Source organism: Lytechinus variegatus, chromosome 5 (assembly GCF_018143015.1).
Source record: "Lytechinus variegatus isolate NC3 chromosome 5, Lvar_3.0, whole genome shotgun sequence".
Classification (NCBI taxonomy): Eukaryota; Metazoa; Echinodermata; class Echinoidea; order Temnopleuroida; family Toxopneustidae; genus Lytechinus; species Lytechinus variegatus.
In genome coordinates this window covers 30,626,235-30,649,704 of record NC_054744.1, presented here as the reverse complement: position 1 = coordinate 30,649,704, position 23,470 = coordinate 30,626,235, and the positions used below count along the sequence as shown (strand labels likewise).

The window sequence follows — 23,470 nt, the reverse complement described above, 5'->3', positions numbered from 1 at the left end:
AGTGAGTTTTTGGTATCAATAATTTTGCTCACTCATGCGTGAATGAGGATTTATACCAGATGAAAAAGAATGCTGTTATATAGAGGTCAATTTGACTTTGTAATTTTATATCATCAATCATCAATAGTTCTAGGCAATTTCGTTTCTTTCTGGGACGCACATTATAAAAAAAGTTTACGATACTGGCCTTCTTTTTTGAGAGCATATACAAATGGCTGATGCCGCTCTACGATTTTCAGTGTTATTGCTCCATCTTTTCAGTGATACAGCAAATTATCATAAGAATTATATGAAACAACAGTTTTTTTTACAAGAAATCAACAATTTTATTTAGTCTTAATGTTTGACTTTCATCCTCTTAAATATTATTAAAGCAGATTGCAATCACGAATCATTTAAATAAATATCCATTAGCGTACCTGCGGGGGGGGGGGCAGAATTTAGGGGCAGACTGCCCCCCTGATGACGAGTCACAACCTATGCAAGGGACGTATCCCTGACCCCTCCGACGAGTCACAACTGATCCATGACGAGCCATAAGTGGCCCACTCCTTCGAGCTTGAAATCCTTTATTTGCATTATCCACGAGACTACAAACATATTTCAGTATCATTCCCGGGAATCATTACAAAATTAAATTGAAAAACATCACGCATGAATTACCGGGATTACTGAACAAATTCTCTTACAAAATTTATAGTCAAATACAATTTTCCAGAGTTATGTTTATTTTATACTATATGTTTAATCCCGGTTTAATCGTTTTATGATTTATGTATACAGTGTATACTGAATAATTTATATGTATTTTTGTTTATTTTTTATTCATTTATATATATATATATATATATATATATATATATATATATAAAATTGTTTATTTCTTTATTTTATTTTTTTATCTTATTTTTTATTTATAAAATGTACTTATGAAAGGGGGCCTTCACCCTACAAGCTCTGCTTTTTAGTTGGCCTCCTTCTCTTTCGATTTCATAGTATTATTGTATTATAAAAATGATTTAAATGTTTTATTTTGTAAATATGTATATTGAACTATCATTGTAAAATGTAAAAAGATTGAAAGAGAAAATAAATGAATTGAATTGAGTGCAATTCTCAATACAGCGCCATCTACTGTTCGTAATGATAAAAATCAAAATAATCAGCTGGGAGAAGACCAAAAAGGACGCCCAACTCATCTAAGGGTCTTCTTAGAATCTGGAAATAGAAGCAGCCAGCCCGAATTTTGATATAAAGCGAATTTACTGGTTGGAGCAGATGTATAAACTTGGTAAAAGCACGTAAATTTGTCCGAGTCTTGAATCTAGCCAGGCATAACCCAGACTTCGCATCCCGCAGAGTCCGTCTGTCGCTGCACTGTGCCTGTGGCACAGCTACGTACAGTGCAGTGCCAAGCCCGCAATCAGCAACAAGATCACAAAGCTGAATGACAGCGCACAGCCAGGACTCGGGAGACAGTGACAGTGACAGCATCGCTCAACAACAATAAGTGAAATGTAAATTATGTCAACATAGCATTGCTGGAGTCAAGAAGACAGCATTGCTGGAGTCAAGAAGATAAACCAAACTAAAAACAGCACCGTAGGATCTAAATTAGATCAAAATCTAAGCTAGCTGTGCCTGTGTTCATAAAAATTTTCAGATTTGCAAATCCAAGAAATTCAAAATTCTTTCCATTTTGTTTTGACTAACTAAGTTTTATAGTTTGGCCTGTGCCTGCCTGGCTGTGAATGTCTAACTTAATAGTAACAGGGTCTGAGACTGAAGGATTACGGGGTGTTTTTAGTTTAAGGTAATATTTTCTAATAAAGATAAATTGGGCATGTTTGGGCTATTAAATTGGGGGCCTTGACCCATTTATGGTGCAATTCCACCAGCGTTGAATTCCGCAACAATTTAAACGGTGATCAGGTGATGGCGGAAAATATCTAAAATTTATATTGGTCATTCCTCATGTTTAGTCTTCATCTTGTGAACAGTTTGTGAGTGATCTTTTATACAAATTGAACTCTTACTGGAATGAGACTGAGTAGGTTACATGTACAAAGACTACATTCATGACCAGGAGTGGTGCGAGATTTTTTTGTGGAGTCTAATGCAGCTTGTCGCAGTGACCGGTGTGTCGCCACAAAAAATGTACCTGAAATGATTTGAGACATTTGAATGGCATTTTTAAGATATTTGATGCATTGTAGACTAGGCACCACCCACCGTCCCCAAACAAGCAGATTAAAGGATAAGACGTGCTTATTAATAAGGAGGTCCAGGACTTGTGTGTTTGTGGCTTTGTGTAATTATGCAATATGGTGAAACTGAAGGATTTCCACATAGTGCTCGACAACAACAAGAATGTATATTCGGCAGGAGAGTTTGTCTCGGGACATGTCGCTGTCGACCTTCGAGGGGACATGAAAATGCGAGGCATCCGCATCTACATGCGTGGACTTGCCAAGGTAAAAAATCTGAGACCTACTTTTACTTCAGAAGTATAGGTTGGTAGATGACTGGCTGGCTGTGCTGTCCAGGGATGTCTCAGTGAAGCTTAGCATTTTGAACATGATATTTTTTATTAAAGTAGTTTCACTAATTTGATAGACCCTACCCTTAAACTCTTAAGGGCTTTTCCAGGGTTTTGATGGATTCCTGAAAAAAATGTTGATTATCTAAATTTGTCCATGGATTGATAATAGGAATTTTTTATCAAAACAAATGTAAGTGGATGCAAATCATTTAAAATGCTCCATCCATGCCTTTTAGACAGTCATCAGACATACATGTACATAAAGGCCTACAGTACAGTGTACTTGTAAAACAGATAGATAGGCCAACTTATATTTTCTATAATTATACAAAAGGCCTTCATGAACTAGTATCTTAAAATTGTCATGTTTGCAATTATTTGCATTGTTTACATAGATCTGTGAACATGAATGTTATGTAAGGTGTAATAATCATATAGTAATAATTGATGAGGTCACCATTTAAAATCAAACATCATGCTTGATAGGTACATGTATATTTTACATTCTGGTACAAATTCAAAGGCTGTATGAGTAGCCTCTTCAACTAAAACAGAGATTATGTGAATTGCCAATGCCATCATAGTGGATTATTATACATGTTCTTCTTTTTCCTTTGTCAAGTCTTACTTTATTTCATTGTTTTTCCCATTGAATTGTCTTTATTGTAGGTACATTGGAGTGAATCTAGAGGTGGAGGTCACCAAACGGGATCCTACACCAAATATTATGATGCAGAGGAGGAGTACTTCTACATGAAACAAGTCTTATTTGGAAAAGGTGATTAAACGATTCCAGCATATTTGCTCCTACTGCAGTTGTTCTAAGGGAAAGTTCACACATTAGCAAAGCAAAAGTGTTTTAGCCATAGATCTAGTCTGTACATCATCTTACCCTCCGACGGTTTATTTTCAATTGGTCTAATGCCAATTTGTCCAAATACCAACTCATGTACTGTCATTTGGTCTACCATCACATTGCAGCTATCCACATGGTCTAATTACCATTTTGTCTAATAACCAATTGGTCCAAAAGCCATTTAGTCCACATATCATTTGGTCTAATAATTGGACTTTTTTCTAACGTTGGGCAAAGTGAACAAAATAAAATGGATATTAGACCAACTGGTTGTGAGAAAACTGGTGAGTAGATGAAGTGGTGGTTGAATCAAATGGTTATTGGACCAAGTTGTCGTTATGTTCGAAGAAAGATTAATGGACAGAGTGGCTTTAGACAGAGAGTAGACCACTTGTTCACTGCTACCACCCTGCCTGTGGGGAATCTACAGGTAGGACTATGGTATGCCAATGTTGTACAGAGCACACACTTTAAAAAAATCATTAAAATATCACTTTTGTGACCAAAATTACTAATTTCCATACAGTTGCAATTTATTTTTCATTAGTAACTTGGGAATAATTTTTGTATTCACCAGAGCGCTCAAAAAGTTAAATTTTGGGCATATTTTTGTGTACGCCCTCTATTGGTGGAAAGTAATATGGCAAGAAAATTTTCTTTTTTTGATCTCTATTTTTAATTAAGAAAAAAATGATTTAAAGAATCAAATTTAAATAAGAGCCAAGTTGTATGAATAAAAGGGGTATTGGAAACTGTCAGTGTAAAAAAATCAAGCATTTGCCCGAAAGAAAAAGAGAAAATAAGCCAAACATTGCCACCCTTATTTTGCCACACATGGAGATCCTTGTTCATTGAATGAGTGGAGTAGACCATGTGATAAGTGGACTAGTGGCAATAGATGAATCTGCATATTACTCCTCAGACACAATCCTTCATTGTACTCCTTATCACGTAATTCTGAACCCCAAACCTCTAACCTTTGCCCCATAATATATCTTCAGACAGAATGTTACTGATTGACTGATTACTAAGTGGAAGTTCACTCCGACGATAAGTTGATTCAAAGAAAAAATAAAGAGAAAAATATTGGTGAAGGTGATCAAAGATAGTTATGAATTTTTAAAGAAAATTTGGTCAATGTTATAGTGAACTGAATGTTTTACGAAAATAATTAAAAGGTCCAATGCAAACAATTGCACTACAGATGACTTTGTATTCAAAGTATGACCCCCAATAACTTATGTCTGCATGAGTGTTTGTAACTCTGTAGAAGTGAATGACTAGTGATGCAAAAATATTGATACAGCTTGAGCATGTATTTTACATATACAGCGCTGTGCTTCATAATGAAGGATGATATTAGAAAATCAGAAAATACCATTTTTTTCAGGATGAATATGGAAATTATAATTCTTTGAGAAGAATCTATTATAGGCCTAATCAATTTTTATAGTAACACAATGAGTAGGCATATCTTTGCAAACTGATAGACTCCCTTCCGCAGGGATATGGGCAGCCGTGAACAGGGCCCTTAGCACTGCAACTTTTAAAAAATGGAGACTGCTTGCCACCTAATGAGTCAATAATTGTACTTTTGCCTTCTACATGTACATTGTTCAAAGTAGTAGAGCCCACCTATGGGTGAAATTGACTTGTGACAATAAAGTTTGATAGCACCTTTTAAAATGCCACTACACCAGAGCTCTTTGTCTTCAAACTGTCCTATTGCTTTGGTTTTCTTTTTAGATGAAGATGAAGGTGGAAGTAATCCCGTTCTGAGAGCAGGCCATCATGAACTGAGATTTAGCTTTCAAATCCCGTATGGGTAAGTACAAGGGAGAGAAAATACATGGGGAGCTTGGGGGGAATCCCCCCCCCCCTCCCACCACAAATGCCCTACATAGTCCTGGCAAAAACTAATAAAGACTGTAAAGAGCCCCTGAAATTTTCATGGTGTGCAATATAAACTGTAATTCAATGTAGCAAAATTGGGCTCTTGAACTAAAAAGTAGCTTTGGATTTTTTTTCCTGGTAAGTATGGTATGTTACATGACTTACATGACTATTTTTTTTAGACAGGGCATATCACATTTGACACTCTGCTGTACATGTAGTTTAATTGCATTTCTGTGTCAGGGACCGATATGCTTTATAGGGCAAGAAATCATCTAGCCACGAACGGTAATGATTTGTAGCAGAAGTCACTTTGGTTCTTGATCCTTATGATTGTACCTTTACCCTAATCAAGGTACTACATAAGCACTTGCCCGTTTGCCCTGGGCAAGTGAAAGCTAGAGTCAGGCAAGTGTTTTGAAGTAAAGACCAAAACTACTTGCCCGAATTGGGCAAGCAATAGAACGACCAAAATTAGGGACGATATGATATATTGACCCTAATTTTCGTCATGGCAGGCAAGATAAAAATCACTTTGGAAAAATAAATGCAATAACAAAGTAGAGTACTTCATGTCAAAAGAGAGAAATGGTCAATGGTGTAGAAAACCGCAAAATTTTCTTTTGAAGAGGTAAAACTCTTTTTTTCAATGAATTTTTCAGGCAAGTGAACTACATTTTTGGGCAAGTATATTCCAACTATTCAAAAATTTACTTGCCCGACTGGGCAAGTGCGTCTACATAGCACCCTAAAAAGTCGTGGAAAACGTATTTATCCGTTGTTTACTCTTTGCATACATGTACGTGTGTCAGTCGCTCTATATCCATCGATCATCCGTCCACTGTGATTTCATTGTTCGCCCATTTTGTCCTTTGTCTTGAGCGGATGAAGCCATCCCAAGATTTTGCTTGTACGCTGTATCCATTATGAATAGGTATTGTGTCCGTTGGCCAGTGGGACCAGGCCTTAAGTTCTTTCTGTGTTCCAATTTCAAGTTGTTACCTTGTGCAATTCCTTAAAACAATTTTAGTTATTGGGTTCTTTGTAAGTCCTTGTAACACCACCCCCCAAACAAAAACAAAAACCCATCAATTTCAAGTTATTACCATGCACAGTTCCTCAAAGCAATTTTAGTTATTGGGTTCTTGGGAGAAGTAATTAAGTTTTCACCTTTGAGGCTTGAACACACAATAAATTTTAAACCCCTATTTCAAATTCATGAGCAAATTTGTGTTCTTCACTTTATTTCTTTACTTTACTTGTATTTCTTTGTGTGTATTAACAGGAGAGTTGCCACATCGTTTGAAGGAAAGTATGGCAGGATACGCTACTGGCTAAAGGCTGAGATTGATAAACCATGGGGCTTCAATAGCAAAACCAAGAGAGCATTTACCGTCATTGATCACATCGATATCAATACACCTCAACTATTGGTGAGTGTCATTATATTTTGTCAGTGGAGCAATTTCTCCCCCCCCCCCCCGCAGTGGCGTCCCTAGAAATATAGGAAATATATTTCTTTGTCAGGGTGGGTGGGGGGCAGAACAAATTGACAAAGAAAAGAAAGAGGTCAAATGTTACTTCCCATTTTCAGAAGCATTTTCCAGCACTGACAAAATTGTCTGAAACCGTCAAAATTCATTCCGGGGGGGGGGGGGGGGATTGCTCCACATCCTGCCCACCCCTCAAGTTTGTTTGTGCTTCCTCCCCCCCATTGACTGCCACCTATTTCATTCCCCCTCCCCATACTTTGGTTGATTCATTTTACAGTGCGCCAGAAAAAGAAAATTCGTTCAATATAAGCTCCTCAAATACGTTTGGTTTTCAAATTTCATATTAACCTGTTAAAAATGAATGGGGGGGGGGTATCTGTTATGCTGTTGTAATTTGTCTTTGTGAAATCCAATTTAAATAGGATAACAAAGATGACATCAAGGAAAAAAAATGAAAATCTGAAATAAAATTGGGTGTTAGATATTCAAATAATGTTTTAGACGAATAAGTTTTCATATTTTATTTATAATGATTATTGGAAATTATTATTTTTTGTTTATTTGGCTTGTAGACGTAGTTAATGTTGGGGACATTCCTCAGAACATCTCAAATAACCCAGTCTTTTAAAGGTCAAGTCCACCCTAGAAAAATATGTTGATTTGAATAAAAAGAGAAAAATCAAACTAGCATTTCACAGTGAAAATTTCATCAAATCGGATGTAAAATAAGAAAGTTATGATATTTTAAATTTTTGCTTATTTTTCACAAAACAGTTATGTGCACAATACATTGGCATGCACATAAGACAGTCGATAATGTCCTTCACTCACAATTTCTTTTGTTTTTCATTGTTTGGATTATATTTCATTTTTTACATAATTGACAAAGATGGACCAACTTGAATGAACCATATAATATTGTCTAATTTAAGGGACGAATTAATTGTTGTTTCACTTTACAGTGAAGAGAAAATTAGAATATTTCATATTTTACATAATGAAATACATAAGAAATAGTGAGTGGATGACATCATCAGTCTCCTCATTTGCATACCAACCAGGATAAGCATAACTGTTTTGTGAAATTAAACAAAACTTGAAATGTTATAACTTTCTTATTTTACATCAAATTTTGATGAAATTTGCAGTGTTATGCTTGTTGGATTTTTCTCTTTCAATTCAAATCAACTTTAAGTTGGGGTGGACTTGTCCTTTAGGGGTGAAATAGGAAGAACAAATCTCCTCTTTGACCCAAGATCAAATTCCAGATTAGAAAGTGATCAAAAAATGAATATCAATTTACTCGCATGCACAGATTCACAGATATGGTGAAATAGATGGCAATGTACAAAGAACATATATCAAAACAAATAAGATTGCCTTACATGTAGATGCAATGGTCGAGTAGTCCGTCCATCGATGCCCCACTGATGCTGTTGGTCACACATAAAAAGGAAATGTAGAAATTCAGTGTACAGGTGTATTCAAATAAGTCTGCTGAAAGTTATCTAAACGCCTAACTGTGTAGGCGTTTAGATAACTTTCAGCAGATTACATGTACAATACACTAGGTTACACTACTGTATGTATGTATGTTATTGTTTACTATTGCAATATTAGTATTCAAGTCTGAAGAATGCAGGTGACAAAATAATAATAATTTTTTTTTTATTTCTGTTCTGTACAGACCATTTTCGTGCCCCTTTCAAAATGACTATTTAAACCAGTTTTACATGTATATGAAGTTGGGAGAGTAATAATTTCAACTTCAATGGGCTTTTTTGGAAATGTCAGGGGCTAAATCACCCATGGCTCATTCATTGAAATGTGAATTTTTTACCCTCTCATGAATTCATTGGACTGATTTTCTTTTCCATTTTATCAGAAAATCCAATTGAAATGAAATTAATCAATTTTTCAAGTTTTCCTACTAAGCTCCCATTCGGTGTAATCTAATATATTTTTTGTTGTTGTGTGTGTGGGGGGGAGTTGCGAACATTCACTTTGTTGCTATCATCTGTTTAATTGACTTTAGTATAAACTGTATATTTTCCATAGATATTTATATTATATTGGATGGCTCAGAATGGAATACCAGTAATATTCCAAGAGTTAAGGCAAATATTGCATGAATCGCAGATGTGTAAAATATTGTCCCTAATGAGTGGAATATTTCTGGTATTCTAGGAAATAAAGCCATCCAATGTAATTATTACCTATCCCAACTCACCCCCTCCCCAAAAAAGAGGGAGAAATTTGATTGAACATGTACATGGATCACTGTGCTCTATGCTGCACATCACATTGCTTTCATTGTTGTACATTGTACATGTTTAAATGCATTCGCACGTGCGCACTAGACTGTTGAATGCTCATCATACTCTCAAATTTTGTACAGAGCCTATTGGATATTCATTGGATTTCGGTCCTTTTTAGGGATACACTGATACTGCACAGGCAATTGATGCAGACCAAAATATGCATTTAAATGTATTGTTAAAATACTCTATACATGTAGATGATAATTAATAATAACTTGATATATTGTAGGAACACTGGGTTGATACATTAATCCCCTTTTCTTACATTCCACCTTTGGGTAAAACTTGGCATGCAATTGAGGGTGTTGCATAACTTTTTAGAAGCACTTGGCCAGTCGGGCAAGTAAAGTTTTAGTTAGTTGGAATATACTTGCCTGAAAAAAATCATTGAAAAAAAAAAGTTTACCTCTTCAAATCAAAGTTTTGCGGCCTTATAATCCATTGACCTTTTCTCTCTTTTGACATGAACTGATCTACTTTGTTATTGCATTTCTTTTCCAAAGTGATTTTATCTTGCCTGCCATGACCAAAATTAGGGTCAATATTGACCCTAATTTTGGTCATTCCACTGTGAGAATGTTGCTTGCCCAATTCGGCCAAGTAGTTTTGGTCTTTAACTTCATAACACTTGCCTGAATATAACTTTTACTTGCCCCGGGCAATCAGGCAAGTGCTTATGTAGCACCCTGCAATTTGTTACAACACGAACTTGGCAAGGTAGAATATTCTAGTTAAGGGAAATTCTGTAATATATTCCATACATGGGGAAGGAACTACTGTATCTCAGAAATGCAAATTGAGATGAACTCAATTATGATTCACCTCTCGGTAGTATTAACTCTCTTTCTATCTCCCATTCTCTCTCTTCCCCTCTCCCTTTCTCTCTTCCTCTCCCTATTTCTTTCTACCACTCTCTCACTTGTGGGTGTACATGGAGATAATCCATGCCTAGTCTGCTAGGAATGATGCAGAGAGGAGCTGTAAAACATAATTACTGATTTAAAGTGAAAATGTAGGAGTGGCCAGGAAGGAAAATCTTTTTTGGTTTCACTTTCCGGTGGTTCAGTTCAAGTATTCTGTAAATACTGTATTAAAAAAAATAACTTTCAAAGCAAAAGATACAATAGTATATTCTGAAACATTACTTTCACACTTTACATGTACATATGCAAATTTGGGCTAGTCCATGCTGTAGGCCTGGTTGTGTCAATTATTATCTTTTTCTTCTGCCCTTTTTACACAGGATTTTCTTAACCCGGACTATCGCTAACCCCGTACTATCCTTAACCCCGTACTATTTTTTTTCCTTTTCACACATGCCAAATTGTTATTGCTAACCCCGGATAAGGAATGCTTGCTTTTTACACACGAAACTCGCTAACCCCGGACTAGTGGTTTTTGTCGATCATTCGTAGTACAAGTGCTTCACTCGCAATTTCCTTAACCCCGTACTATTTAAGCTTAGCCCACTTTCGTTTTACACATGCGATCTTAACCCCGTACTATTGCTCTTAGCACCGCAATTGGTGGGATAACCCTGCTTTTTTGCAGGGCCAAATAATCCCGTACTATAGGTGGGGTTAGCCCACTTTGCAAAAACGCTGTGTAAAACGAAAGTGGGCTAAGCTTAACCCCGTACTATAGGTGGGGCTAAATTGCCATTTAGCCCCACCAATAGTACGGGGTTAAGGAAATTTTAGCCTGTCTAAAAAGGGTATTTATTAGTTATATATTTAATTAAATTTTGTGTATATGTAAAAATTATATTTTTATTTCACATGTGGAACAGTTTCATCAATGATTTGTATTCATTTTATCTTGTTTTCATGAATCTGGTTGGTGAAACTAATAGTTTTAAAGCAGATGAAAAAAAGTTGTATAGTTCAAATATTTGAGTACAGACAATAATTATTTATGACTGACAAGCATAATTATTTCTGCTATTCTTGATTCCAATTACTACATACATAATCAGAATGGATTTCTTGGATTAGGCAGATGAAGTTGCTACTAGAGCAAAAGAGAAATACATGTAGGAGCCACTATGGTTTAAAGGGGAAGTGAAAATGAATTTACATGTAGATATGAAATGAAAAAGTAGTTTCTCAAATTCAAATCAGAAAGCGTTGCCCTCAGAATAGAAATTATACATGTACCGGTACATGAAAGGGTCCATTGAATTTCACCTGGGGTGGTATTCTGAAAATCGTGTTAACTTTCGTGTTAAATAGCGTGTTATCTCTCTGATTTAACACGCCTCTATTTCATACCCCCAATCGGTATTCTGAAAACCGTGTTATCTGCATGTTATCTTATTTCATGTTATCTTCAGCTCCTCCAGTTTGTGTTGTTATCGACATTTCCGTCTGCTAGCAAAAGTGCAGCCATCGTCTTCCCAACTTAACTTCTCCTTTAGGGCAGTGTTAAATGTTCGTGTTATCTTTGAACAAAATTTTTGCTAACACCATTTTCAGAATACCAAATTTTGTGTTATCTTCCTCCCTTTGCCCTAACACCGCGTATGGGGGTTGCGCGTTGCGTACTGTGTATTTCATGACCGTGCGCGGTGTTACAACTTGACTGACGTGTTTTTCATGCTTACACGATTTTGAGAATACCAATTGTGTTAGCTAACACCATTTTTGCGCTATAACACGGTTTTCAGAATACCGCCCCTGGGGCACTTCCATTAATGAGTGGATACAGGTGTACCATGTGCAACCATGGGGTCTCAAAAAGCACCCTAAAAAAAGTACATGTATTTTCCATATTCTGAACATGGCATGTGAAACCCTACCGTTAAAAAGTTTTGGAAACAAAACGATTCCCTGAATTGAACCCCTAAACAAGTACAGCGATATTTCGTTAATGTCACCAGGTCAGTCGTCAGTTTTACCTTTACCTATGTACATCAATGGGTAGAGTACGGCCCAACCTCCCACATCTCGCGCAAATCGAGCTCTAATCATGTAGTGTTAATGGAGCAAACAGTGCACCCTTTATAAAACATTTTATTTTTTTTTATACACTCACAAATTTGACCCTAAACACGTAGCTTTCCTAGCAAAATAGATACACTTTTTTCATTAATTTAACATGTACATGTATTGTTTGTATACATGTACATACTACATGTACGCTGTATCTGTATTAAAACACACACACAAGAAACCAAACTCCCCTCTTTTTCATATACTGTACCAAACTTTGTACATGTACATGTATGTCACTTTCTATGTTTTGTTGAATTCCGTTCTATGTGCATTGAAAAAGAGCCAATTGAAATTTCTTCAACAAACTTCATTATTTTCACCATTTCGTGATTTAGGAATGATGACAATTTTCTAAATTAGGCTTGCTGATGCATTGAAAAAGTGAAAGCAGAGTTGTGCAGGGGTCAGACAAGATAGCAGAACTCTGTCAAGTGTATGAATCTCACCATGGCCTACATAGCATCCTTTGGCAAGGCGCTTATCCACACTAAAATCTCCGCCTACATGTAGGTGCTCAGCGTGAATATCACTGTAGCTCTATCCAGTATTGTGCGAGCTTCATTGGAGACTCTCAAATACTCCTTTGGGAGTGGAGGATGTGTATACCCTGGCTGTGTGTGGGAATGAATGATTGAATCCGATGACTGTGATAATAATTATCTGAAAGTGCTACAAGGTACATTCAGTGTAATATCTTAAGCACTTTAATCAGATTATTATTATGATTAAATTAATATTTTCTGTTTTTCCCTTGTCACTTTCATGCATAAAATTTCAATGTTTAATTTTAGGGCCCAAGGACACTTCTGTATATAGAGCTTATTTCTTTGTGTTAGAAAAGTGAAATCTTGGAGGTATACCTTTTTAATGTTTATGTAACGTACATGTACATATAAATCTGCATGAAAAATCAAGTAGTCACTTTATACTTTTATAGTTTTATTTTCTTGCTTTTGATAGGCTCCACAAACAGGTTTTCAAGAAAAGACTGTATGCTGTGGACTATGCGTGGCAGGTAACATTAGCATGTCAATAAAGACTGATCGCAAAGGATACTGCCCAGGTAATCATGTCTATATTTCACCTCCTTGTGTGTTATTCAGTGCATTGTACTGGTAAATATGATGATGATGATGATGAAGATGATGGTGATGATGATGGTGATGATGGTGATGATGATGGTGATGATGATAATAATCCTAATAATATTAAAAATAATGATAATGTTAATAATCATAATGATAATGATGATAATGATGATTATAACAGTAATGACAAATGATAATGATAATAGTAATAATGATGATGATGCCGACGCGGCTGACCCCGCCAGTGTTCTCCCTGGGTTCAGGTGCTTGAGCATTCAAGCAATTGCCCCCTTCCTGGTACTGTCTACTACACTCGGATGGAGAGTGGCAAATGTAGATAAAGACCTTGTCAAAGGATGTGAGAGCTACACTGGGATTTGAACCCAGTGAAGGGTAAATTGCCTATTCGTCTTCTCACCACATGGTCTACCTTTATTCAGTCTAATGCCATTCTGTCCAACATTTTGTCTAGCAACCCTTTGGTCCAATAACCATTTGGTCAATCATCACTTTGTCTAATCACCATTTTGTCTAATACCCATTTTCTTTTCATTCATTTTGCATAATTAACACTTTAGTTTAATTAGACCAAGTGGTAGGACTAATTGGTTATTAGATGGAATGACATTAGACTAAATGAAAGTACATGTAGACCATAATGTGAGTAGACAAACTGATGATAGACCAAATGGTAGTAGACGAGTTGGCAATTTGACCCATTGGCATTAGAAGAATCGGAAATAAACCCCAGTAAAGTACAACAGGGTTCTAAATCCAGAGGAAAAAAAAGTATGAGGGAAGGGTGAGATAGATTTTCAATTTATCTGTTGAAGACTAAACCCACACATATTATGTTAGAAATTGTCTTTGGAAAATGCATGTTCTTGCATAACCAACCAATCTCCCATGGGTTAAAGTGTAGAATAATAATGAATTATTTTCTCCACTCCTCATCTTCATCAGTTATGTAGCTTTGGAGTGAGCATCAAAATATTTTTTTGGCTCAATTAGAATATAAAAGGAGGTGAGTAAAGGCATAATCCTCCTCACCCTTTTAAAAATGTTAATACATTTTTTTTCTATCCAGGTCAATTGCTTTTTATTTTCACTTTTTCATTCTTGTAGGAGAATCTATTGCCATATCAGCAGAGTTTCAGAACGGTTCTGCCCGGCGCATAAAACCCCGTGCTACTCTGTATCAAAGGACCACATTCTTTGCCGATGGAAAATCGAGATCCGTACGCAATGCAGTAGCCGGTCTGCAAGGGAACACGATCCGGGGACGGCGGACCGAGAACTGGAACAATAAACTCTTGAAAATCCCCCCAATCACACCGACGTTGACCAACTGTGGTATAATAAAACTGGAATATTTCCTTACGGTGAGCAGGGTATCTTTTCCTATCAATTTCTTTTTTTTTAATAATTTATGTTGACTTTGGAATGGTAATCTCAATGGCAAGAGAATTCAGCTCATGATTAAAGACCCCGACTGGGCCCAAAAATTGAAATTGACAAATTATGTATCAATTGAAAGTTTATAAACTGCAAGATTTATACATTTTCATCACTTCCCAGCAGAGTATTTTGCTTTGGGATAGCTCCATTTATCGGGCTTCAAAGATAAGCCTTATTGTTCTTTTCAAATCCGTGATGTCATTCTGTGTTTTGTGATTCAATAGTTTTGTACACAGAAAAACCGGGTGATAGTTTTGCTTTCCAAATTTAATATGCATTTGATATTATTCACTTTTATCACATAGAAATATCATAAATATATTTTCCTTTAAGCTTGAGTTGATTACGTCTACAGCTTAATTGGGACTAGTTTTTGCCATATTTTTCTCGCTTATTAGGCACAGGTTTCCACTAAGAAACATTGTGAAGAGTTGTAGGTTTCAATATATTTATATTTACATAGTATATAAATGTGAGTTTTATGCATATTCACCAAACGGCAGGGGAAAAAAATCAAATTGATAATCTGGAAATGTATGAACCTAAGGAAACACAACCCTTCTGACTCAGGTCATTAAGAAGCTTGATAATGCCTATTTTCGAAATCTGTTATTTTGAATTTTTCTTCAGCAAATACTTTGCTATCTTTTAGTGAATATGCATAAAACTCACATTGTAACATATATTTCCTGTGACATATAAAATATATACATATCTTAACATTATAACAGATTTCTTGTAACATTTCCTTTGTCACTTACACTTCCTGCCTGTAAATTTTTAGCTAAGGTCTCGGTCTTTAATAACAGGTTTTCCATGATAGTAACATGTACACTCAAGGGTGGATCCAAACTTGCCGGGGGAGGGGCACATTTTCAAAAACAAGATGAATAATATGTATATTTTGTGGAATGTGAAGCAATAAACCAAATAAATTAACTATTATAGATCCTTTAACATAAAGCATAGCGATTGATCTTGGGGTTGAATTTTACTATTGATTATACACAATGATGAATGCAATTAATTGTATAAATCAACATGTGATCCATCGCCATTAAAGCTTTGTTTGACAGGGTTATCATTTCTGATTCCACTACAGATATGTTTAGATATCACCGGAGCTATGAACCTGTATCTTCACCTATCCATCGTGGTTGGTACCGTGCCTCTAAGAGCTCCGCCCTACACCCCGTTTGATGTGCTATCGGTAGGAAGCAGCGGTATAGAGGTGTCTTATCCCAGTATCTTCCCGTCACCGTCCCTCTCGGAAGGAGAAGGTATGAATGTTAATTTCAATGATAATAACTATGATTTAGTGTATTTCAATTCTGCACATATCCTATTTGTAAGGTGCTCATGGCGCACCTAAATTGCCCTAACGAAGCAAGGCTACCGATTTTGTGTGCTGACTGAATTTTGAGGAATTCTTTTCTGTCGATACCCGTTTCCTCACTCTGGTAAAGTGCAGCATAATGTAGATGAATTTCTTGATCAAGGAAATAAACGTCATGGCTTGGATTAGAACTGACAACCACCACGGGAGCGTTTCTTGAAAAGACTTTAATATCTGACAAGTCCTCTGACAGTTACTACAGTAACCGTGCTTCTCAGTCAGTCAAATTCAATGAAAATTGTCACATCTGGCAATTTGTCAGACATCAAATGTAGATGAAACGCTCTGCTGATTGCAAGGTAGGTGTCAGCACCAAACAAACTCAACTATGCTTGTTGAAAGGGGAATCCAGCCTTGGTAATAAAATGACTTGTGTGTGAAAGTAATCAAATTATGAAGTTTGAAAGAATTTGGAGAAGCAATGCTCCCCCTATCCCTGGGGGGCATAACAGGGCTAAGAATACCCACGGACAATTTGGGTTAAACGATATAAAGAAGTATGGAATTGGCAATGCTTATGTTAAAGATCAATTCCATCCCAATAAAGAGTTGATTTGAATAAAAAAGAGAAAAATCCAAGAATCATAACACTGAAAATTTCATCAAAATCGGTTGTAAAATAAGTACATGTAGGTAATGACATTTTTAAATTTCACAAAACAGTTATATGCACATCTTGGTCTGTATGCAAATGAAGGGACTTATGACATCACTCACTATTTCTTTTGTATTTCATAATGTGAAATATGAAATATTCCCATTTTCTCTGCATTGTCCTTTGAAACAAAGTTACATTCCTCCCTGAACATGTGGAATTACCATTGCTTAACATTTTATGGTTCAGTCAAGTTGGCTCTTATTTATGACTGTTTTTAGTTAAATTAGCAAAAATTTAAAATGGCATAACTTTCTTATTCTACATCAGATTTTGATGAAATTTTCTGTTGAATGCTTGTTTTTTTTTTTCTAATTGTTCCATTCAACAATTTTATGGGGTTGGACTTGACCTTAAATAAATGCCCGAGCAGTATGCAGTACATATTTTTGGAGGAGTTGGTATTCGAAACGACAGGCCAGGAGATGCAGAGATAACAGGGACATGTAGAGGTAAAAAGTATTTTGTAACTGCATTTTAAATGATGGAATGATAATAATCGATTGAGTATTTTATCTTCATGATACAGCACCCCCAAGCTATGCAGAGTGCGTGTTTGGAGGAGTGGATATACGAGATGACGAACCGGGCGACGCAGAGATGACGGGGGATCCCATGTTCACACCGATGTATACTTACGTTTCTAACTACGAATTCAGGCAACCACCACCACCCTATTCATTGGTAAGGCCTAAAAGAAATTGATTTGTCAGCCGTTATGAAGGAATGAAATTAGGGCAGTTGTCTTTTTTTCATTTAAAAATTTTAGTGTTTTAGATATGATAGGAAGGAGCACCTAGATCTATTTTATATGGAGATTAGGGATTGTTCAGGCTCAAGTGTTTACTGCTTATAATATGGACAATGTTCGACCACATAATTTTCCAATCTTTATAAAAGAAAAAAAAATATACATGTATTAAAATAAGGGTCAGAATGCACAATTTCAATAATAAAATTCAGCAAATTTTACCAAGGTCGTTTTGGGTTACGGCAACTGAGTTTTTGTCTTTTTTCGCCTAATTATTCAATCCTGTAATGATGAATTGATTTGTTTTTTCATTAGGACTAGTAATTCAATGTCTGTTTCTATCATAGAACCAATTCATGATAACATTAAGTCTGTATTGGCCTGTGGCAGAGTTGATGCCCAGAAAGCTGGCGTGGCCACATTACGGGAGGGGGGGGTGCTTTTAAACTTCAATTGTTTTGCAGTTCATCTCATGCCATTGCATGATGGTAGTTGAATATTAATTAAATTAGTTAAATATTGTAATATTATTATCCGTATCAGACATCTGAGCTGATCATTTACAAAACCGTATTGCCCTAGATTTTCTGAATATCAGGAAGGGATAGGTATATTGTTTGTATTTTACTCGGTCTCTTTGCGCGTATTGACTTTGCATACAGAGACGATGCAAAATATACCTTTGATTTTCCCTGGTCTCACATCCGGGCATCTGTGGTCACGTAGAAAGAAATATGCATCATATTGATCCGCTCATCACAATATACGTCACAATGTCAATTAAGATGGATACTGCGACATTTCAAATACGTCACAATGGTTAAGCTTATAGGCACAGTCTGCTCAACATGGAAAAATAGAATCGCATTCTTAAAGGGTAAAATATCTAACCTTTCACGATTTTGCTCTAGATGTCTGATTTGGATAATAATGAAAATATTGACTGGCTCTTCTTTCGGGAAACATAAATTATATTGCCCTTAAAAGAACCATATTGCCCTCGTCTAAAGACTCAGGCCAATATGATTCTATTGCGGGCAATATATTTGGTGTTCCCCTTAAGGCCAGTCAATACGATATAAATATTCACTCAGTAATTCCCCAATGATTGAGAGAAGCAGCATACAGAGTAAGTAATTTGCAGACAATGAAGGGATTCAAATACAGGATATGAAATTAAATCTAAACTGCATAATACAGGGAACAGTTTCCTTGTATTGCATTGCAATTTGCTATAAATTTTTGTATTTTATTAAAATATCTTTCATGTAGCGAATTTTGACATAGGAATGTACATAATGGCAGTGTGATATTTTGTCCAGTGACCAGAACCGCTAATCTAATTTGAAAAATAAAATGATTTTATTCCCTGTAATAATTTTTATGGCAGGTTTTTCAAAGATGTCATTCTTAATCAGAGACATCTTTCATTTTTACTTCTTCATGAAGGTTTTGAAAAGTCATAAAATTAATCTTGATGCCTGTAATAATTTTTATGGCAGGTTTTTCAAAGATGTCATTCTTAATCAGAGACATCTTTCATTTTTACTTCTTCATGAAGGTTTTGAAAAGTCATAAAATTAATCTTGATGACTACTGTCCTAACACTTTTTCTCAGACGGATCCTAACGTCCATAGTAGCGAAGAAACAACCAGACAACCGTCGCTATGTGAGGGAGTGTCATAGAGCCTGACCATAGATTCAACACGTTTTGACTGCTGGGTGAATATGTTTTTCGGACCATCTCTGAACCAAGATCGAAATGCCATCATCATTCTGCAAGTTTGTACCAAATGAGTGCCATGTGGGGTACCTCAGGTATATCAAAAGGCACGTTGTCATCTCTGTTATTCAGATGATACTTGCTTTATTGTTCCTTGTCCTTTCATTTATTTGGTAGTAATGGTCACTTCTGAGATGATGTTACGGTGTGATGCTATTGTCGCTTTTCATCAAAGTGTTCATAACCAATGGATTTACCATTATTTTTTACAGGTATTTGGACATTTTCAAAAGAAAAACTTTGCCGTCATTGCTACTGTAATTATTCAGCATTCTGCAAAATAAAATTGTACTTAAGAATTATATTAAAATCATGTAAAATAAGCCAGCATAGTTGTAAAATATGAATCACATCATGAGACAAAATCTAACGGGAAGTGATGCAAATTAATGATGATGATTATCAGTATCACAGATAACTCTTTGCAATTATGAGTTCTTATGTAATTCACTGTGGTCTCATATGAGATAAACTATGAATCAAATTTACTGAATTTTTTGTTTAACCCTGCATGAGAGATGCATGAAGATAGTGACGGTGTGAAAATAGTGAATAGGCATGAGTGTGATGGTACATCAAGCAGCATTGGGTCAGGATCTCTGCAACCTTGAGAAATTTTTTATTTAGGCATGTACAGTAGCGACAACTATAGAAGTACCATGTATAGACCATTCACATGGTTGGTGTCCCTTGCATAGTATCCCACTTTGAAACATGTATTACAGGAACCTATATATGAAGACCACCTGCTCATAAAGACTGCTTTTCTTGTCTCCCTTCAGTGGTCTTTCTGTACAGGTTTCAGGATGTTATGACTAGATTAGCACCATTAATGCTTTCTTGGTATGAGGTATGAAGTGGATATTTCCACGGTGACACTCAAAAGGGACCAACATTTTCATGTACAGGTTTTACAACATTTTTGCTCCGTGTTGATGTTTCGTCTTCTCTTTGTGTTTTATTGCATCGTGTGATCCCGTTACGGTAGATTTCTGAGCAAGACTGATTCAGATGCAAGTGGATATTTTTTCTCTTTTTTCTCTGCCAGTAGAGGTTGGAGTCAGAGATTGCTCCAATAACATTGCTTCTTAATTATGCATGAACATGGGTGGTCTATTCGGGTATTGGACTCATGGTTGTGAGGTGGTGAGTTTGAATCCACATTGTAACCAAATAAGCCCAAGAGTAAGGTATGACTCCTAAGAAGATCAGCCATTATGACTGATTAATAAATTAACTGATGTGAGATGTTTCCCATGTCATTGGTGAAACCAGTTTGGCATTGATGCGGTGGAAAGCTGCCAGTGGTGCCAAGATCCTGTGAGAGTTGTTTTAACAGTTGGTCCGTGATTTGCCCATTACAAATCAATTAAAATTGATTACAGTAGAGTGTCTATTGTATTGTATTATAGTCACTGCTTGAAGCTCCAAGAGGAGTGGAGATGTTGCATACATTGTTTGTGAGCATGCCAGGATCTGATGAGCAGATTTGTCAATTGGGTCAATCATTAGTATAAAGTTTCTTCCTGATCGTGATCTGAAAGAGGGTTAATTTTATAACCTGGAATGGGGACATTTAACACTCTTTTGTTTCTCTTCATATCTGGGTCTTGTGAATCATGTTGTTTAAATTTGAAAATCGACATCAAACACACCCTAAGAACAACTCATTACTGATGTTTTTTATCTACATGTAGACCGTTCATTACATTTAAAGGGGCCAGCTAGTTAACTGTCATGGGGAAAGCATACATACCTTTATTTCAGCTTAAGTTCGATATTTGAATTATCTGAATTAAGACTGCCATGATAGCTCAGTCGGTAGAGCGGGGGTTTCGGATTCCGGTGACCTGGGTTCGATTCCCAAGTGGTGCGCTAGTGCTCTTTGGTAAGGCATTTATCCTCATTACCAGGTCCCTTGGAGAGGACCTTAAGCAGTCGGTCCCCTGGTTGCTTGCTCACAGGCATTCATGCTTTCTTAGCAGTCAGGTAAAAAATCTCGGTATAATATATAAACCTCGGTATAATATAATTTATGTTTCAAATGATAGCGGAATGAGAAATCGATCAAACAGGTGATTGTATGGAAAAGCAATTACATACATTTACATTTAGAGTGCTCCTGTACACAGCAGTTTTTACGTAATCGGTGCCGATATACAGTGACATCTGGGAAAGGGAAGATAGAGCAAAAGGCAGTAGACCGACCAAACCAGGGGCTTGTTTCATATTATTAAAGGACTTGTAGCTATCGTAACTATGTCATTATGGCCACCTACCATGGTAAATTGCAATATTTGTAACTGTTTATGAAACGGAAACCCCAGGGTAACTGCATTTTCACTTTCAAATGTATGAAGCATAATGCAGGATGATTTACTTTTATTCATAATAATAATATTAGCAGGGCCCGCTGGGAGAACAGTTTTCGGAACTGAAGTGGCTACCCTGGGTAAATACATGTATACCGTTATTATTATTATTCAACGATAAAGAGAGATGCTAAGAGTGTAAGTAAAATGACAATCTGGACTTCAATCAAATCCATGCTGCCTGAACTTTTATCACATTTTTTACGATCTCCATGTCCCATGATTTTGTCCCTTGTAATGGAGTATTAGTTTCAAAACAAAATATGTTTAGATTATGAAAATTCTTGCACGATGTCTATATATATATATCATTGAAGAAAAATACTGAATATTTGTTAATTGTTGAATCTGCCCAAATAGGTCAGTTGGGAGAATAAAATAAAAATTTTAGTAATGTGTATAATAAATGGCCAAAGTAAGCGTACAACCGAAACAGATCTTTCTACATAAAATGTATATTGATACCTAGAAAGAAGTGTAGAAGGTTCAATCAATTGAGATGTCACAGAGTTTTGTGTCATTTATTTTAATAAAATGGCAATCAAATGCCAATACCTACATGCATGCATTGCACATTGGAAGAAATGATATCAGTGTTTTAACTCAACACACACTGCCAATTTGCTTGTGTAATTCAGAATAATATTTTTCACATGAATGGCTTTATCCATTTATGTCTTGTAGTAAAAAGTGGGTGTTTTCCTCATAGTATTAGAACATACCTTGTACAACTGATTTGAATAATGAAGTAAAGCCTCACTTTGACTTGGTATGTCTTCTCACTGTTTAAAACTAAATGATTAAGCTTCAAATCTATTTAAAAAAAATTTGATATTAAAATTGAGCGCTAAATATTTGGTCCAGGGTTGTACAAACTTATGACTTCATACTTAACGAGATTATGACTTTGTTAGGACAAATTATTCAGTGCTAACTCTTTGAACAATCTGATTGGTCTTGAGGTTTCTGTTAACTCTGCATGATTTTGTGATGCTTAAAATACAATTTTTTTAATGCACCATAATGCAGAGCTTTATTGTACCATATCTGAACGAACCTGTAGCCTTTTTGGGAAGCTTCTCTTGCTCCCTACATGATTTGTACTGTACCCATAATGAAAGCTGACTAAAGGCCAATCAAGACATGGTGCCAAAATCAGATGGTATGAAAGACCTTCTTTATTTGTTGCACTTTGAAAAGAAAATATGAATGTGTATCATTCAAATTCTTTAAAATGTTGGTACAAAAATATGTCTATAGAGTTGAGCAGGTATATAGTAATGACATCATTTACCAGGACCCATGATGTCACAATAAAATCATTGTGACATCGTAAAACCCATCATGATATCATAATGAAATCATTATGATGTCATGAATTCTGGCTTTACATTTTTTTTAATCATTATCAAACTGAAGACTTAAAAATGGTAATTAAATTGGGACAAATTTTCACACTATTTATTAATGCTGATGAATGTTTCTGAGCTTTTGATGGTGAAGGTTTGATTAAATCCATATCAAAGAATAAGAAAGTTATATCTTTATAGCTTTTAAATTTGTGACGTCATAAGCGAGCAGCTTTTCCCTATCATATATTGTAATCCTGAATGAGGCAGTTTGGAGACAAGATATCAACACGTATTTTTGTCTGTCTGATTGATTTACTCAACAGAAAATATGTCACAATGGCCCAGCTAGGGTTCAGCTGTATGACCAGGGACCATAGTTTTCATACACCCCTCCTCTGCGAATTTGTCATTTTCCTATTGCGCCTATGATGTAAATTATCGGTTCGTAATATAAAGTCAATAATTTCAAGTGTTTCAGTGGAATATGATAGATACAAATGTCTTTCTTATAGAAAG

The 23,470-nt window shown here is 35.9% G+C and overlaps 1 protein-coding gene across 1 annotated transcript; it reads left to right on the top strand.

Moving 5' to 3' along the window:
* Window positions 1–1,142: 1,142 nt before the first annotated feature.
* Window positions 1,143–22,747, top strand: LOC121415907 (arrestin domain-containing protein 3-like). Its single transcript, XM_041609287.1, has 10 exons — window positions 1,143–1,517; window positions 1,983–2,474; window positions 3,212–3,320; window positions 5,145–5,223; window positions 6,577–6,724; window positions 13,059–13,161; window positions 14,312–14,568; window positions 15,747–15,924; window positions 17,225–17,379; window positions 19,065–22,747. The coding sequence occupies exons 2-10, from the start codon at window positions 2,325–2,327 to the stop codon at window positions 19,131–19,133; spliced, it is 1,248 nt and encodes a 415-aa protein (XP_041465221.1). The 5' UTR covers window positions 1,143–1,517; window positions 1,983–2,324; the 3' UTR covers window positions 19,134–22,747.
* The last annotated feature ends 723 nt before the right edge of the window (window positions 22,748–23,470 follow it).